The sequence below is a fragment of the Cricetulus griseus genome, chromosome 6 (genome assembly GCF_003668045.3).
Source record: "Cricetulus griseus strain 17A/GY chromosome 6, alternate assembly CriGri-PICRH-1.0, whole genome shotgun sequence".
NCBI lineage: Eukaryota > Metazoa > Chordata > Mammalia > Rodentia > Cricetidae > Cricetulus > Cricetulus griseus.
In genome coordinates this window covers 104,097,055-104,115,801 of record NC_048599.1, presented here as the reverse complement: position 1 = coordinate 104,115,801, position 18,747 = coordinate 104,097,055, and the positions used below count along the sequence as shown (strand labels likewise).

The following is an 18,747-nucleotide window of genomic DNA, read 5'->3' as shown; positions in this document are numbered from 1 at the left end:
AGGTGGCACAGGCCTGAAATCCCAGCTGCCCAAAAGGAAGATTACAAGTTCAAGGCCAGCCTGGGCAACTTTGTGAGACTATATTTTTTAAAAAAACAAACAAACAAGAAAGGGGGAGTGGTGCTGGACATATATTTCAGTGGTAAAGCACTTTCCTGTGGTGAGTGAGGTCCTGGTCCACTCTCTGGTACCCTTAGAGAAAGATGGTGATTTGCCTTTGTTCTGACCTTATATACACTGGTGTTTGTTTACTGTCCTCTTTCGAGTCAACCTTCTACCTTAAAATGATCTTCAAGTGGTTTCCCTGGCATGAAAAATATTTTCTCCTGCTTCTCAGCCTTCTTTGTTATAATCTTTCATGGTTTTGCTCTTCTACTCAGACTCCCACTAACAGATGCTCACTCTCAGTATTTAGTTCCTCTTCCTCATTCAGGATTTTCTTCCTGTTTGATTCTAGCATTCCCTTGATTTAAAAGATTGGAAGTATACTGTCCTTCCTCCAACCCCCACCCCACTATCTACTAACTCAGACCATGCACCTGTCTCATACCAGAAACTTTTTTTTTTTTTTTTTTTTTTTTTTTTTTGACAAGGGCTCTATGTAGCCCTGGCTGTCCTGGAATTCAATATGTAGACCAGGCTGGCCTTGAACTCACAGAGATCCACCTACCTCTGCCTTCTAAGTGCTAGGATAAAAGGCATGTACCACCAAGCCTGGCTTCTCCCCAGGTCTTAAAAGATAAGGCCCTTTGACTATTTCCATTAAGTAACAAAACTTATCCATCGGTTTAAAACATTATCTGATTTCTTTGTCGTCAACTGTGAGGTATCCAGATGTCCCTGCCATGGTGGCTCCTCCTTGCTTGTTCTCTTTGCATTGGGACTTTAAAGCTTTTGAGAACATTGTGATTTTGAAGCTTTTAATGATGTGAACAGATTTCTGTGGGTGGAAAGCAAATTAGTTTATTTTCTCATGATTAATCAGCTTAACCCATGAGATCATTTATACTCTGCAAATCCAAATCTTTAAATATAATCCTAAAAAAAAAAGCATGGTATTGTTGGATGCAGATTTTACTCTCTTTGGAGAGTCCTGCATTCCAGTTAATTGCTGGTCCTGCCTCAGTCACTGTTAACCCTAAGTGCGATTCTTAGCTATATATGCTACAGAAACAACAGTGCAACTATCTACTCTACTGTAGATAGGGGTGGGACACGGGGGCCTGCTTCAGGAAGAGGTGAGGTTTGCATGGCGGTGTCATTAAGCTTGCTGAAAAATGATTTAGGCCTGAGGAAGCCACTGTGTTACCGTTTCAGTGGTGCTCTTCACAGCTGCACTTTTCCATCTCACAAATGTGAGTGTAACAGATTTTGGCAATAAATTAATATTATGACTAGTCAATGGAGGAGAAGTGAGTTGCTGTAGGTTTCCTTTGATGAGTTTCATTTGAGGACAGCTTTGGCGGTTTGATGATGCTTTGCAATCTTGAGTTCTTAGAATTCTTTTTTCTTTTCAGAGTCTTGAAGCTAAGTGAGGTAGAAAATAATAGTTCTCAGCATCAGATCTCTGAAGATTTTGTCATTTGGGCCAATAGAGAAGACAGAGTAAGTCAGAAATATTTATGTCCTTTCTGTAGAGCATCAAGGTAGTGTGTAATATGCATGTTTCCCTGGTAGGCTGCAGACACCAGCTCTGCAGAGTCTGCCTGAGTCACTGATCTAACCTCACAGATGAGATTTGAAGACAGTTGATTATACTGCATTTATTTTGCCTATTTCTTTTTTTTCTCTTCAATTTTTTTTTAGTGATGCATTGTGAATCTTTGGTTCTAAAAAGTTGTGCAAAATTAGGGCTAGGTATGGTATAAATCTTGTAAAACCAGATACCATACATTAACTGTAGCTGTTATTTTCTCTTTAGTGAATAAGCTGAGACCCTTGAAGAGGGAAGTTTCTGAAAGCAGATCTGCCTTTAGTTGTCTGTACTGTACTAAGGCAAAAGTCAGAAGGATGAATGAAGAACAAATCTATAACCTTTAACTAATTAATTTTTGCCTATTCTGACATTTTATCCATTTAAAACCTTTATTAAATTATTTTTCACTGAGTGAAGGATTAAAAATTAGATTTAAATTAATTTAATTTGGAATTTTCTCAGTCAGCTGAAGGATTGTGGGTGTTGGAAGGGCCAGCTGGTTTTACCACATTTTCTGAGGACTATTTTCTTTGATTGCATATAATGGAACATATCCTGATTTTCCTTCCTTCCCTCCCGCCCCCCATAGAATGAAAACTTAATCACTGTTACAGCTTCTGGACGAGTGGTGAAAAGAAATGTCAACCTTCTGGATGATGACCCAGAACAAGAGGTATTCTTTAGTCAAAGATAACAATCCAAGCCAGCAGCCACTCCTGGCCCTGGGGTCGACACTGGATAGGGGATCCCTGCAGTGGGATGGTATGTGTTGTTTCAGTCAGTGTCAGGCACGTCCTGTTTTCTAATTGGGATCTTCTGCATAATTTGTAGTAAAGTTTATAGGGCCAAATATGTTTGAAAATACAATTTAGCTTACTGTTTTTGTGAGGTATGCATTTAATGGTTAGCTCTCAAGATGGTTCTGCAGATAGAAGCACTGTGCACTGGCTGGTGCAGGCTGGATGGCCTGAGCTCAGTGCTTGGATCCTACAAGGCAGCAGAAGAAAACTGTCTTCCCAGAGTTGTCATCTGACCTCCACACACGCACCTGCAAGCACACACACACACACACACACACACACACACACACACACACACACTTTTTAAAAAGATAAATAGTTCTTAAATGACAAATTCTTCAGGGTGAATGATGAATGTAGTTCAACAGTAAAGTCAACTCCTCCTAGCTTCAATCCCTGTAGAAGTAAATGGAAAACAAAACACTGAAAGCCATAAAGTTGATGTTGTTCTGGCAGTACTTTTGGGCTGGAGAGGTGGCTCAGCAGTCAATCATTAGGACCAGTTTCAGGTCCCAGCACCCATGTTACAAACTGGGCATCCTGCAAAGGCCTGCAACTCCAATTCCAAGGGATCCAGTATTCTTTCTGGTTCTGTTTGCCAAAGTCTCCAGGATATTGCTTAACACCTGAAAATCTGGGGAATGACCCATTCGTTATAGGTATATACATAGAGAAACATTTCTACTAATTCTTTCACCCATTTGTTCTCCCCGCTGTCATATTTTTATAAGGGATAGAATAATTAAATTTAAAATATAGGAATATTCCTAGCTCATTAACTGTAATTGACCCAATTACAGACTTTCAAAATTGTGGACTATGAAGATGAGTTGGACTTGCTCTCTGTAGTAGCTGTCACTCAAATAGATGCCGAAGGAAAAGCTCACCTGGATTTCCACTGTAATGAGTACGGGACCCTACTCAAGAGTATCCCACTAGTGGAGTCATGGGATGTGGTATGTATAACCAGTGGAATACTAAGTTGTGGGTATTGGTGGCGCACGCCTTTAATCCCAGCACTTGGGAGGCAGAGGCAGGCGGATCTCTGTGAGTTCGAGGCCAGCCTGGTCTCCAGAGAGAGCGACAGGATAGGCTCCAAAGCTACACAGAGAAACCCAGTCTGGGGGGGGGGGGATCCTAAGTTATAAGAGTTTCCGTTTCAGGTGCCATTTATTAGAACATGTCCCTATCAGACAGACTCACCTATGCCATGACCACATGAAAGAAGTTACTGAAAGAAAAGAAAAAAAAGTTATTGTCCAACATGCAAGACAAAAATGAGTACTTCCTAAGCCTTCTTCCTCTTAGCATTAGGGATACCTTCTTACCAGTACCTTTGAAGATAAAACTTTGTAGTTTTTGAGGCATGTTATTTCCTTACTATAGTCTTTTATTTTCCTTCCAATTTTAAGTTTGGTAGCTTTTTAAAATGAAATTATAATGTAATTATCTCCCACAGCTAGTTAATAAGAGGCAATATCTGAGCAAGTTGAGTTTCCAGCACCTGGAAATATTTTTTTTTCCCAAATACTATAAAATATACATGTACTGGGGATATAGCTCATTGGGTAGAGTATCAATCAGCCTAACATACCAGAGAGCCTGTGTTCACTTGCCAGCACCACCTAAAATGAGTTGTTGGTGGCATTAAACAAGTTTCAAGGGGGCTGGGGAGATGGTTCAGTTGCTGTGCAAATGTAAGAACTTCGAGTTTGGATCCCCATCACCCATATAAATGCTAGTAGGTGTGACAGCCTCTGACTTGGAGGTGAAGACAAAATCTCTGAGGCAAGATTGCTAGATCAGCCAAATCATTAAGCTCTAGATCCAATGAGTAAGGTGGAGAGAGATTGAGGAAGACATGTGACATCTTCCTGTGCCCTCCACACACATGCACACACACCCCTACACACACATGAGGATGCAAATATACAAAAGTAAAAGTTACAAGGAACAGCATACCTTCTGCCTAGGCCTTTTTCTATCAGTAAGGAACTTGAGCATATGAGTGCATGTACTCACTCATAACAGCCTGACAATGTGCAGTGCTGACAATGAATGAACTGGTACTCTGGCTCCTAAGTCCACAGCTCTTTCCAGTCTCTAAATTTTCTGTATTTTCTACATGTACATAAATAATGGGAAATCCATTTCTGACAAGTGTTCCACATCTGTATACATAAAAAGGTTCCTGGGGTACTGCTATGATATTTTGGTAACACAACAGTGCCTATGCTTTTGTGAAAAGCAGGTCTCATATGACTGTGTTTTTGTTACAGACATATAGCCATGAAGTCTACTTTGACAGAGATTTGGTGCTACACATCGAACAGAAACCCAACCGGGTCTTCAGCTGCTATGTTTACCAGATGGTCTGTGACCCTGGAGAAGAAGAAGACATTGTCAATAGAAGTGATTAAGACAGTGAGATTATCGTAACTTGAGAATTTGGTGAAACACCCTATCTATGGGCTGTGTCCAGTTCTCCTTTTCATCTGCATGGAACATGCTGCAGTACTTTCCAGAACAGGTCTTGTGCTAGCTTCAAAGGACTGGCTTAAGCTCTTGCCACAGAAGGCAGTGAGGACTCTGTTTTATGTAAATGCTCTCTAGAATGCTGTCCTAAGAGGCGCAGCATTTTAAAACTTGTAGACAAGGTGCTAATGTGAATGTAAAATGCTAGGGAACAGGAGATGGTTAAATTTAGGTGTCAAGGAGACATCATTGATCCAGGGATAATTAACATGATTCTTTAAAACTACTATAATGTTTTAGTTGGCAAGGCTAGGAGAAAGAAGCAGAAATAAAAACATTAAACATAAAAGCCAGGTGTGGTAGCACACACCTATAATCCCAGTACATGGCATGTAGAGCAAAAAGATCAGGCGTTCAAAGCCAGTACTGGCTATATAGCAAATTCAAGTCCAGGTTCGTCTACATGAGACCTGTTCTCAAAATGACAATGAAAAGATAAATAAATCCTATATACTCTATACCAAACTTTGCTTAAGGATTAGAAATTTATAATGTAAAATCATACTTTTGAGCCAAAAATCATCACAGCTTCTTGGTAAGAAAAAAAAATTATATATATATATATATATATATATATATATATATATATATATATATATTGTGTGTGTGTGTGTTTCTATACAATGATTGTATAGAATTTCTATACAAGAATTGATCTAGTTTTCAAATTACCATTTCTTATATGCTCTTATTCCCATGGCCTGATATTCTCATTGACTGTATTCTGTGTGTGTATGTCTTAATACCAGTGCACTTGGGTGTGTTTATGTGGGTATGTATGCATGTTCATGTGTACATGTGCATTTGGAGGCCAGAAGTCAGCCAATGGTAGTGTTCTCAAGAGCCATCTACTTTGTGTTCTGAGATAGGGTCTCACTGGGATCTGGGGCTCACTGATTACCTTAGTCTGACTGGCTGGTCTGGGATTCTCCTGTCTGCCTCCCCAGCACTGGGATTAAAGGCATACCATCAAGCCCAGATATCTACATGGGGCCTGGGAGTCAAACTCAGATTTGCATGCTTGTGTAGCAAGCACTTTCTAGACTGAGCTATCTCCCAGCACTGAATATTTGTGTTTTTAAAGACTCCAAGCAAAATTGAAATGAAACCTTTTCTTGATTTGTACCCTGTTTAGCTCCTAATACATCTAAAGATGTTGGTCTTATTTTCCATCCTATTTACTCAGTGAATCTGTTTCATTTAGTGATATTTTCCTATCTGTCAAGAACATAAAGGGGCCTCTGTTAGGCCACTTCCATGCACTACTGGCCCCTGGTGGCCTCTTCCTTGTAGCACAGTTGAAACCCCAGGAGGAGTTCTTTCCTGCCTGAGAATCACCTGGTTAGCCAGAGGAAGATTTTGATTGTTCTCAGAAGGAAGTTTCTTTTTCTTCTTAGAACATATTTAATCATGACACTTGAATTCAAGTACTCACCTTTCAGAATGTTAGATAAAGGTAACCTAAGTATAGGGAGAAAGTGGATATTTACATTCCCAGCTTGAGAAATCCAGTTGCTCAGAATCCACATGTTTATCTCATTTTTCCAGTTTAGCCTCAAAAGAATAACTATAAAACAAGGGAAGATCAGCCAGGGCAGGTAGCTCACACCTGTAACTCAAGGACTCAGGGAACTGTAACAGGATTGCTGTAAGTTTAAAGCCAACTTGGACTATGAAGCAAAACCTTGCCTTAAAAACAAAACAAAAAACCTTAATCCCAAAGGCAGAGGCAGGACAATCAAGAGTTCAGTGTCAGCTTGGTGTGTAGTGAATTCAGAGCCGGCCTAGGCTACATGAGACCCTGTCTCAATAAAGCATAAAACAACTGCAGTGAACCATTTTTTATTCAAGTTTAAGGTTAGAATATGGAATTTTAGCTTGGAAGATTTGTGTAAAAGTCTTTTCATTTTGTCCTGACCTCATGTTAAGAGTGGATTCTGTCCAGTTGGCCCTTGAAAGTCTGCAAAGATGTTTCTAATTGATTATGATCCGCAGGACTAAGGAGAAAGATGTTGGCTATTTAAAAATCAAAGAGTTAGTAAATCAAGAAATAAAGGAAACATATAAAATCATCTTTTGTGCATAGAAACAAAGTTACAGGTTGGTTATTCCTTATCCAAAATGCTTAAGGACCAAAATTGTTTTATAATTCACCCTCCTTCCATTTTACAGTATTTGCAGGTACATTATAAGATCTTGGGAATGGGTGCAAGGTCAAAACATGACATTTTTTTGTTTGTTTGTTTAATACATATCTTGTGGCCGGGCAGTGGTGGCTCACACCTTTAATCCCAGCACTTGAAGACAGAGGCATTAGGATCTCTGTGAGTTAGAGGCCAGCTTAGTTAACAGAGTGAGTTCCAGGACAGCCAGAACTACACAGTGAAACCCTGTCTCAAAAAAACAAGACAAACAAAAAATACATCTCTTGTGTATATAACCTGAAAGCACTTTTATGCACTATTTTAAGCGTGCCTATCCGTGTCCCAGCACCTAAGATCCAGTGTTGAATTTTATACTCATGACATCATGTCAGCACTAAAAAGTTTCAGATTTTAGAATGTTTTGGACTTCCAGATTATGGACATTAATGTGCATTGACATCAGGCAGAATGTATGTGAGCTAAAAAAGAAATCTTTCTGAAGCTGAACCTAAACCTATGTAGAATACTGTCTACATGGGAGAACATAGAAATAATTACCTCATGAACAAGGTAATAGCATGTTAAAGTCTATATTTGGATTTACTGCATTGAAAATGCAGTCTCATTTATGATACTTAACAGCTCTGTTTAGTGTCTCTGAGGCTCTGAGATCATTTTAGAGTCAGCATTGGTAATTACAGAGCAGTCAATAGTTCTGTGCCCAGCCCTGTCTAACATATTTACAACTTGCTGTTTTGTGTTTGTTTTTGTTGTTTGGGTGGTGTTCTTTTGTTTGTTTACATTTTTGGTTTTTTTTGGTGTGTGCATCCTTTTGTGTGTTGGGGGTGGGGGGAGCAGTTTTTAGACAAGGTCTCCGACTTCATTGCTATACTGTAGACCAGAGTAGCCTCAAACTGACAGAGATCTGCCTGCCTCCACCTTTCAAGTGCTGGCATGCACACAACACCTAATCCACAAGTTTACACACTAAAAAACAAATCCAATGAGAAGAGCAGCAGCCAAGAGAAGAAAGGATGATGCTGTGTAGGTCTGCATGACCATGTATTTGCTCTGCGTTTTGAGAGCATTTGGAGCAGTGTCTTTAGACTTCAGTCTTGGCAGAGAATCTTTGTTGGTTGTGGAGTTTCTTTTCCTTTAAATCATTGCTGTGTATGTGTGTGGGAGAGAGTGTGTGTGTGCATGTGTGGTAGTAGAAAGAAACTCATGTATTCAGAAAGGCAGTTGAGACATTTCTGAGAGAAGGGATGGGCTACCTCTAGTCTAAGTATAACATGACCTCTAGGAAATTCCTAGTGTAAGCTGGGCCTAATGGTTCATACCTATAATCTTAGCAACTGGGAGGCTGAAACAGGAGGGTTGCCGCAAGTTAGAGGCTAGCCTGGGTTGTATGGTTACAAGCCATACTGGGCTACACAGCCATGTGTAACTCCAGCTCCAGAGGATCTAACATCCTTTTCTGACCCCCACCAATACCCCATATATACATACACTCGAATGTGCACACAAATCCATACAGATACACACAATACACATAAATAGAGGGTGTGGTGTGTGTGTAAAAGAGAGAGCTGTATCCAGCTAACATGATTAGCTACAGCTGCTTAGTTTTGGCCAGTTGTCACAGTTTATGGAAATGTCAGCTGCATGATTGGTAATGAGATGGTTGGTAAAAAAGATGCCAAAAGATACTGAAGATAGAAAAGAATGGAGGAAATGCAGATGCACTCATACCGAGAAGTTCAGTGGTAGAGCACTTGGCTGTTGTGCATGGGGTCCTCGGTTCTGTGCCCAGTGCTGGAGTAACAGCAGCAGCAACAAGGAAAACAATGCATGCTACCTCATAAGGTATGGGCTTGTTAGTGTCTGCACCTGCTCACTCTGAAGCAGGGTCTACTCTCTCAGCAAGTATAGATGTCAAGCTGTATCCTGAGTGACACTGCAAACTTACTGTTCTTTGACTTTCTACAGCATTTATCACAGCTCTGGGTGAAACATAAATCTTGTCACTGTTGCTATTGAACTAACAAGTGAGGAGATGATTTTTTTTTTCTGTTTAAGATATTCCATAATTTCCCAACACCTGAGCATTTTCTTAAACCCTATGTGTCCTTTTTACAAGAGGGGGGCATGTTCTCTCTCTCCCTCACCTTTCCCCCTCCCACCAACCCTGGAATTTCCTATGTAGTCTAGGCTGTACTTGAACTGTGATGAGCCTCCATGCCCAGCTGTGTACACTGAATGTTTTCTGTCTGCTACTGATCTTGATACTGCTGAAGTTACCCGCTTCAGGTATATGCCATTGTTTTTTCCCCTTTGTACAAGGAGGCAAGTGAAGCTTGTACAAAGTTCCGTAGCATAATGACAGCTATTAAGGACCTGGGAAAGTGTCCTTTCCAATAGAGTGGTAGGTGGTTTTTGTTTGTTTTGTGTGGTCTGCTCTTCCACCCCAGTGCTAAAGATCAAACCCAGTCCTCTATGCACACTAAGCAATGCTTTTACTATATTCCATCTCCTAATAAGGTGTGTGTGTGTGTGATAATTTCCACTTTTTGACTAAATTTTGATAAAGTAGAGTTTACTCATAAATTGATAGATGTTTCTTTGTTCAATAATTGGAATGATTTCATATTGGAATGTTCAATAATTCAGAAATGATAGTTTGTAATGACAGTAAATCCCAGTATTAATTACTATCATTTAGCCTGAATTCAATATTTTTTAAGTGTTGGCTATCCACTTGAGAAACAGGAGTATTACCACAGTCTCCAGGCCAGCCTGGGCTACTTAGTGAGCACCAAGCTAGTAAGGACTATACAGCAAGATCCTGCCAGAAAAAGATGATGGCAGTGATGATGATTTTTACAGTTTCTTCTTGTTCTCACTATGTTTGTATATGTTAAACATTTTAGAACCTAAACAAAACTCAGGAGCTAATGTCTATACCCTGTGTTGTGGTGCAATCTCTGGCTCACAGTGTATTTCAAGCAGGGTCTATATTAGTTAAGACTCAGAACCTTTCTCATTAAGTTGGGAATATTTTAAATATACAGTGAAGTTTATATAACTTTATTGTGTGTTATTAAACACCAACCACATAGGTTACATTCTCTTTCATTGCTTAGCTTTTCAGTGCATTTCAAAATAAATTACAAGTGTCAGATTATTTCCCCAGAACATTAGCATGCATGTAATAGATGTATTGCTCATTTAGATTTTAAATTTTTATTTAATATTTACGTGTAATGAAATGCACAGACATTTGTATAAGTTTGCTGAGATTTTGTGATTGTATAATCCAAATCCTTTGTGTAGCTGTGGAGCCTGTCCTGGAACTAGCTCTTGTAGACCAGGCTGGCTTCAAACTCACAGAGATCCTCCTGCTTCTGCCTCCTGAGTGCTGGGATTAAAGGCATGCGCCACCACCATCCAGCTCCTTTTCAAGGTTTAAAGCACTGAAGTCCCTTCCCACCTACTCCTGCTCTGACTCCATCACATACATCCCAGTTTGAGCTACTCAGCATAACAACTGTGAAATTCATTGTATTGGAGCATCGCTTGTTTGTTCTTTTTAATTCCTGAGTATATTACATGAATACATCAGTTTGTTCTTCTGTTTTCTTACTGATGGCATCTGGGCTGTTTCTGCTATTGTTTTCTTACTGTTATGAATAAAGTTGCTATGTTCACGTGTGTGTGTGTGTGTGTGTGTGTGTGTGTGTGTGTGTGTGAGAGAGAGAGAGAGAGAGAGAGAAGAGAGAGAGAGAGAGAGAGAGAGAGAGAGAGAAAGGGGGAGAGGAGGAGGAGGAGGAGGAGGATCAGGAGTTCAAGGCCAGCCTTGGCTATAGGAAACCACCTCAAACATCAACCACACACAACAGAACAGCATCAACAAAAACCCCCCTTATCAGAGCAGGTGGTAGTTCCTGTTTTCCATACCTTCTAAATAGTAGCTCTTCTTTCCCCCTTTTCCATGAGGTATTTTTGTTAAATGGATGATAGTTTAAACAAAACTATGTTTAACACTACCTCTGTGTTATACAGGCCTGATAGTAAGTGTATTAATCAAAGACACAGGACACAGGTGACATGTCCATTGATCACGTACAAGCTCCACTCTGGGTGGCCCAACCACCTTCTTGAACTTACAACAGCTATTGGCAAGCAACTTCAGCTCAGCCCCTTCAGGGGCAAACCTCTGAAACAAGAACTGGTAGCCCTCAAGACACAGAACTCTGAACACCCTTCCCTGGTGTGGAAATTGTAGACTGTGGGGATGTGGGGGAAAGGGCCCTGGACTCTAGACTTCCAGACTTGGCTTCATGCTGGAGACAGGAAGATAAGACATTGCTGTTTATTGTTTTAAATCTACTGCAGCTTTGTCAGTTGCCCTGACTGTGCTCTTTCCATTCATCTCCTCTCATCTCTCCTCCCTTTTCCCCTCCCCTCCCCTCCTCTCTTTTCCTCTCCCCTCCTTTCTTTTTCATAGACATGGTACCATGTAGCCCAAACTTACTTCAAACTCACAATGTAGCCCAGGATGACCTTGAATTTCTGTCTCTGCCTTCTGAGTGTTGGGGTTGTAGGTGTGCATCACTCCAGGTTTTATAAAACAGTGGGAATCAAACTCAGGGCCTCATTCATGCTAGCCATGTACTCCCCCTCCACACACACACACTTAGCTACAGCTCTAGCCCCTGGGATGGTTTTTCTTTCTTCCTTTCTTCTTTCCTTCCTCCCTTTTATTTGTTCTTTTCCTTTTTTCTTTCCTTCCTTCCTTTTTTCTTTTTCCCCTTTCTCCATCTCTTTCCACTTCTCTTCCCTCTTTCTTTTCTTTGTCTTTTTTTTTTTTTAAAGACATAGTCTCACTCTAAAACTGAGGATATCTTGGAACTCTGTAGTCTTCTTGCCTCACCCTCCCAAGGGCCAAGATTGCAGGCATAAGCTGTCATACCAAGATCCCATTCCTTTTAAAAGATATTATTTTAATTTTATGTGTATGAATGTTTTATCTGTGTGTACATCTGTGGACATGTGGGTACTTGGTGCCCAATGAGGCCAGAAGAGGAAGTCCAGTCCCTTGTAACTGGAATTAACAGACGGTTGTGAGCCACCTATGTGTGCTGGGAATCAAATCCAAGTCCTCTGGAAGAGTCAGTGCTCTTAACTGCTGAGCCATCATCTCTCCAGGCCTCATCTCATTCCTTTCTTGACCTAAGACAGGTGATGGGGGAAAGCCTAGACAGGCATCTGGTTCAAATACTAACTTCACCACTGCTTATAAATATTTGTTGAATAACTAAACAGTCTGCTTCAATAATCTTCAGGGGAGGAGGGGATGCTGAGAGATGACCTAGGAGCTCTAATATGTTCTTTGCACCTAACACGTTTTGCTCAGCCACCACCCCCTTTATCTTTTTTTGTTTGTTTGTTTCATTATTGGTTTTGTTTTTTTGACAGAGCATCTCATACATTCCAAACTGACCTCAAACTCACTGAGTTGCTCAAGATGACCTTGAACTCCTGATCATCCTTCTTCCCTCTCTTAAGCATGGAGATTACAGCAGGTACCACTACAGTGTAAAAAACAACAGTTTTTTTTTTTTTCATCTACTCCATCATTTCATATCTTTCCATACTGGGTCATTAAGAGAAAAAGATTCTGAAACACAATTTATTTTCTATATACATATTTCAGTATAAATCTCTGAAAATAACAACTCCTGAAACCAGGACCATTATTCCATTACAAAGTCAATAATATGCTTTTTAAAGAAACTAATGCTTAGATAAAATTATCTAGTCATTTTTCAAGTTAACCACTTGGTTTTTAAGTGTTCTTATAGTTCATGACAACAGTTTTAATGACTTAAAATATCCCAATTAATTCACTGTGTCTCATGATAGAAAATCACTGGAAACTGCCTCCTTATTATCAGTGAACTTTTTTCTATTAAATCTTTCCAAAATACTATACTAATAATGTATTAGGAAAAGAATATTACAGCCAGGCTGGTGTGGGACAAGGGTATCTCACGATCCCTTTGAACACGCCCTCAATGATCCAAGACCTCTCATTAGATCCTGCTTTGTAGAAACCCATTTCACTTCCTAAAAGCACTGTCCTGGGGACCAAGCCTTTTGGGGAGGTACTCTGCCATACTCGAATCCTTATAGCAAAGACTAGCAATCATAGAAGAATAAAACAAGCAATCGCTTTATATATGTGACCTGTGTCTGTCCACAAAGAAATACAAAGTATAATGTCATACTGTGAATATGCTTATGACTCATGTTGACGGCCTGGCCCCCAGTTGGTTGATCCAGTCATTTAGAGGTGATTAGATCATAAGGACTCTGACTCAATGGTTTAATCCCTTAATGGATTCATAATATTATGACATGTTGGGAGGCCATGGAAGGAAGATAGGATGTAGGACTTATTTGAAGGAAGTCAGTCACTGAGGCCATGCCCTGAAAAGTATCCTTATGCCTAGCTCCTTCAGTCCCTCTCTCTCTCTCTCTCTCTCTCTCTCTCTCTCTCTCTCTCTCTCTCTGTGTGTGTGTGTGTGTGTGTGTCTGTCTGTCTGTCTGTCTGTCTGTCTGTCTGTCTGTCTGTCTGTCTCTGTCTCTCTGCTTTCTGGAGATGAACAACTTTGCTCTTGGGGCCCTCCCCACCCCCCAAAAATGGAGTGAGCCAATTGAAGCTAATTAACACATAAAATGAGATGTCATGTTATGGCCTGCCAGGAACCATGGAGTTGGCTTAGCCTAGTTGCCTTGAGAGGCATGCATCATAGGTTTTTCAGGTTAGACTCTGTGGCTTCTGGGGCACTGTGTGCCTTGCAGTTCCTGAGAAACCGAGGCATTCCCTCGGGCAGTAAAGTGTTCAGGCCACTTTGTGTTTCTCTGTATGTTCCCTTAGAAGTCGAGGAAGCATGGGAACTTGCCAGGACAATTGGTCTTAGACATTAATCTTGTGTACCCTGTATAGCTTGAAAACATCATTGTATACTGGCAACTACTACTGTATCGATCCTGGCAATCACCACTGTATTCTGTTTCTGATAGGGGTATAAAAATTCTGAGTGCTCTTAATAAAACTGTCACAGCCTCAGTCTTGCCGTGGCCCCTCCAACCCCAGCCTGTTTTAATTTCTCGATGGCCATATTAGGTGACCTTGGCACCAGAAGTAAGTGCAGGTGCTTACAATGCCCATCAGCTTAACAAACAGCTTTAAAAGAGAGAACAGCAACACACTCTATTGGACATAGTATGAAGGACCACTGTGATACTGTTATGGAAAAATTGTAACAGCCTTTTGTGAGACAGTTTATCGATTTGATTAAAATATTTTATATTTTTGGTTGTGAGCCTAGCCTTTAATGGCTGAGCCATCTCTCCGGCCCTGATTAAAATATTTTAATCTAGCAATTTCAATTAAAATTTTTCCTCAAAAGCATCCAGAAATACATAAAGATGTTCATGAATAGTGAAAACATATAAAAGCACAAATGTTGATGTCAACAAATAAGGAATTCATTAAATAAACCATCAGGATAGCAGTGTCTGTAAGTGAGGCTCTATCCAAACTACTCACGTTTGATTCACAAACCCTTTATTTTCTGGCTATAAGAAGTGTCTTCCTTGTGGTCTGGTTTCCTCATCTGTAGAATGGGATTGCTGTAAGCATTAAATTGGTGGAAACGTGCATCTGATATATACTAAGTGATAACTAAGCAGTCATAGTTTTCATGACTAAATCAGCACAGATCACCAATGCTTCACATAAGAGCTAGGCAATCAGTCTGTTTTAGTACGGAGTGAGACAAGGATGCTCTCATCATTTGTGCCTTGGTAGAAGGCAAGTTTGAGTATTGGGGAAAGGAGTTGTGTCAAGAAAGAAAAGGACCCAGGCAGAAGGAAAGCTGTAGCAAATCAAAGTACTTACAACAAACAGCCTGACTGCAGCTCTGCTGGCCAGGCCACGCTGTGCTAACAGAACATCAATCAGACTATCCATAAATAAAAGTTAAGCAATTGAGAGATAAACTTTTTCTTCCTTTGGGAGTGTGAGTCAGGAGAACTCAGATTCCACGCCTTGCTGGGCTAAGAAGATATGAGGCTTTTCTAGGCTGCTTTTTCTAAGATAACTATCAAATCGTTCAAGTGTTGTTTTCTTATACTCCTATGACATTAGTTTGGTAACTGGACTTTGTAAGACATGAATCTGATTTAGTTGGTTGCCTTCCCTTGATTGGCAGGTCCAGCTGTTCCCTTTATAGATTTAAAAGCAGAAATAAACCTTAGAAGTCATTTTGCTTTAGGACTCTCAACCATTTGTGTGACTTGGACTCCTTTTGCAAGCTAATAAGGCCTCCCCCTCAGAAGATTGTTTTTAAGTGGATTTAAAGTCCCAAACCCATAGCTTTAGGAAACCAATCACACCGAAGAGGACTTACTAACATTTTGGAGATAAAAATAAATTTTTGATGTAATAAAGTATCAGTTAGCATTGATTCAATGATAAGATCTAACTGTAATTCTCAGTAGTAACTAGTGTTACTTTGAAAAAAAAGGCTGAGTTTAGATGATGATCTGTGAAAATTCTATGCCATAAAAGTATAATTGTAGCTAAGTGATAGCTATTGCAAATATGAGTATCATCCACCCACATAAATAAAGACATTGCTCAGTTTCATTCAGTGGTTAATAAAAATAAAATGCTGTTTTCTCCATCTGTGTTTTGTTCACTTCCACCCAGTTAAGACCCTAAATAATACTAAAACTATTCTGTCACTGGTTAGCAAATTATAGCCCAGTTTTTGGTCCCTGTGCATGTCACAACAGGCTTGCAGCAAGCTCAGGTGCCTTGTTCCAAATTGCTTCCTGTTGTCCGCCTGGACCCTGAAGGACCTAGGCTTGGATAGAGTGAACACATAAATGAAGGGAGCCCAGATATTTTGGAACAAAATTAAAATTTGGAGGACCGAGGAGATAGCACTGTCAGTAAAACACTTGCCACACAAACATGAAGGCATGAGTTCAGTAACTATCACCCACAGAAAAAGTCCCAAAGCAAACACGATACTGGGTGGCATAAACATTTAATCCCTAGCACCTTTGAGATAGATGCAAGTGGATCTCTATGAGTTAAAGGACAGACTGATCTGCATAGCCAGTTCCAGGCTAACCAGAGCCACAAAAATGAGACCCTGTCTCAAAAAATAAATAAAAATCAAACCTGCTGGCATATGCTTGTAATTTTAGCTCTAGGAAGGCAGAAGCAGGCAGGTCCCTGGGGCTCACAATACAGCCAGCTCCACCTAATCAGAGAGCCCCAGGTTCTAGTGAGTGACTGTCTCAAAAAACTGATTGATCTGAAAAACAAGTGAAAGTTGGACTTAGACCAGTTAATTTTCTCTTTAAAAACATGTTCACCTAGTGCCAAAGATACAATTAAGTTTCCCCAAGATCTAGTAAGATACATTTAAACTATTTGCCTATAAATTTTCTTTAGAAATATCTGACATCTCTCTGGAAACAGCAAGATGGCTCAATGGGTAAAGCAACCAAGCCTGTGTCCTAATTTCCAGGACCCATTTGGTAGAAGAGACGACTGACTCCCACAAATTGTCCTCTGATCTCTCTCTCTCTCTCTCTCTCTCTCTCTCTCTCTCTCTCTCTCTGTCTCTCTCTCTCTGTCTCTCTCTCTCTGTCTCTCTCTCTCTCTCTCTCTCTCACACACACACACACACAAAATAAATAAATAAATAAATACATTTTTTAAAAGGGAGAAAGACCAAGACTGTTCTAGTGAGAGTTCTTTTTCATACTCCCTCCATCCTTTCACACTTCACTGAGGCCCCGAGTTCTGTTTCTGAAGTGTACTGCCTCTGCAAGCCCTTTAAAAAATGTATCGGTGATGGGAGGGTTATCATTAGGATACCTATTTCTGTTATTATAAAGCTAACCAGAAAGGCCCCAATAAAAACTCCAAAGGTAGAGCTATGGTTTAGAATCCTCCCCAATTGTACAGTCAAGTTCCTTACACAGTATAATGCCCCCACTCACACAGCCCAATGTGCTTATAAAACTTGGTTTTCCCGTGGGAGCTTGATTATAAGAAACATGTTTCAGGGCATTCCATTCCTTGCTAACTCCTGGCTTTATCTTAGACTCTAACCTCCTCAGTCTGTCTGCATGAATGTGTTGTTAAATACTTGCTGTCAACAACTGTTCCAAGCTGTGTTCGCTGTATTTTCTTATTTTCGGTGTTATTCATCTCTGGTATGTGGTGTGCCTTGTGGACCCAGAGAGTGGCCCCTCCCAGGGTAAACGAATTCCGGGAGATAACCTACCTGCCTGTCTTTGATATGCCTCCTATGATAAAAGCATATCTGTCCCATTAGCAGGCTTCCAACTTCGTGCTTTTAAAACACTAATCCTTTTATTTCATTAAGGAGCCTTTGACCACTTCTTGGGCTCGGCTCGAATCACAAACCACAGTCTCAGCCATGAATCTCTTGACCTTGGACAAGTGATTGGGACAATTTTTTTCTTTCTTTCTTTCTTTTAGTACCGGAGACCAAATTCCCAAGACCTCAGGAATTCTCGGCAGGTCCTCTACTTCTGAGCAGTACTGAAGACAACTTTCTGATCCCCACATCACTTGTCTAGGGAAAAGGAGGGGAGAAACTGAGAGTTCATCTTTGATTTTTGTCCGACTGTATGTAACCCTCCATTCATAATAAGACAGAATGCGAGCTGCCCATTACCAATGAGACACTAAACTACCATGAAGGAGGAGAGACTGATATTGGCTCTCAGTTCTTCATTCAGCTTCTTAATAGAACTTTACATTTTTATTACTTATTTTTGCATGCATGGCAACTGGGGTGAACATTTCACGTGCACACATGCGGTCAGAGAGTAACTGCAGAGAACCTGCTCTCCGTTTCCACCAAGTGAGTTCCAGGGATCAGTAGTTTTCCATTTATATTAGTCAGAATACGTCAGGAAACACTAGGTTCACATAAAGGATTTATTTTGAGACGGTTGAATGAATTTTTTCAGAGGCAAAAAACAGACAGAAGGCATCCCAGGAAGGCAGATGAGAACCAGGGACAAGCAACTGCAGGAACTCAAAGCCTGTGGAGGCAAGGGGGGCATGGCAGTGCAGTCAATCTCCTGTGGGAACCATAGCTATGCAAGAGAGCATATCAGAAAGTTTCAACAGAAAGGAAAATGAACAGTCAAGGAGACACAGTGAGATCTTTTCTACCCTTTATCTGTCGGCAGCATCCATCCATCAAACACAACTAGAAGCCTTAGGACAAGGAAAGCTGTAGACCAGCATTTCTCAGCCTGTGGGTCGAGACCCCTTTGGGGTTTGATGACCCTTTTGTTATGTTTTTGTTTAAATTAAAGATAAAGAAGAAAAGAGGAGGCGTAAGATGAGACATATTAGCCATTTTATTATAGGCCAGACAGAGTAGGGAGACTGAGAGAGAAGAGGAACGGAGTTAGTGGCTGACCGCCATGGCCGATCGCC

The 18,747-nt window shown here is 40.5% G+C and overlaps 1 protein-coding gene and 1 long non-coding RNA gene across 3 annotated transcripts in view; both read left to right on the top strand.

Annotated features, from left to right (window-relative positions):
* The window catches only part of Dcaf17 (DDB1 and CUL4 associated factor 17), a 30,107-nt gene extending 21,933 nt beyond the window's left edge, over positions 1–8,174 (top strand). Inside the window, exons 11-14 of one of the 2 annotated variants that reach the window (XM_027420206.2) lie at positions 1,518–1,605; positions 2,286–2,369; positions 3,297–3,452; positions 4,776–8,174. In XM_027420206.2, coding sequence (XP_027276007.1) covers positions 1,518–1,605; positions 2,286–2,369; positions 3,297–3,452; positions 4,776–4,916 — 469 coding nt within the window. In that variant the 3' untranslated portion in view covers positions 4,917–8,174. Of the gene's footprint in view, positions 1–1,517; positions 1,606–2,285; positions 2,370–3,296; positions 3,453–4,775 lie in introns of those variants that run through there. The other variant, XR_004770503.1, reaches the window with a different exon arrangement.
* Positions 8,175–10,996: 2,822 nt separating this feature from the next.
* LOC113836275 lies at positions 10,997–18,068 on the top strand. The gene is made up of 2 exons (XR_003486308.2): positions 10,997–12,760; positions 17,773–18,068. It is a non-coding gene; the product is annotated as an uncharacterized LOC113836275 (long non-coding RNA).
* The last annotated feature ends 679 nt before the right edge of the window (positions 18,069–18,747 follow it).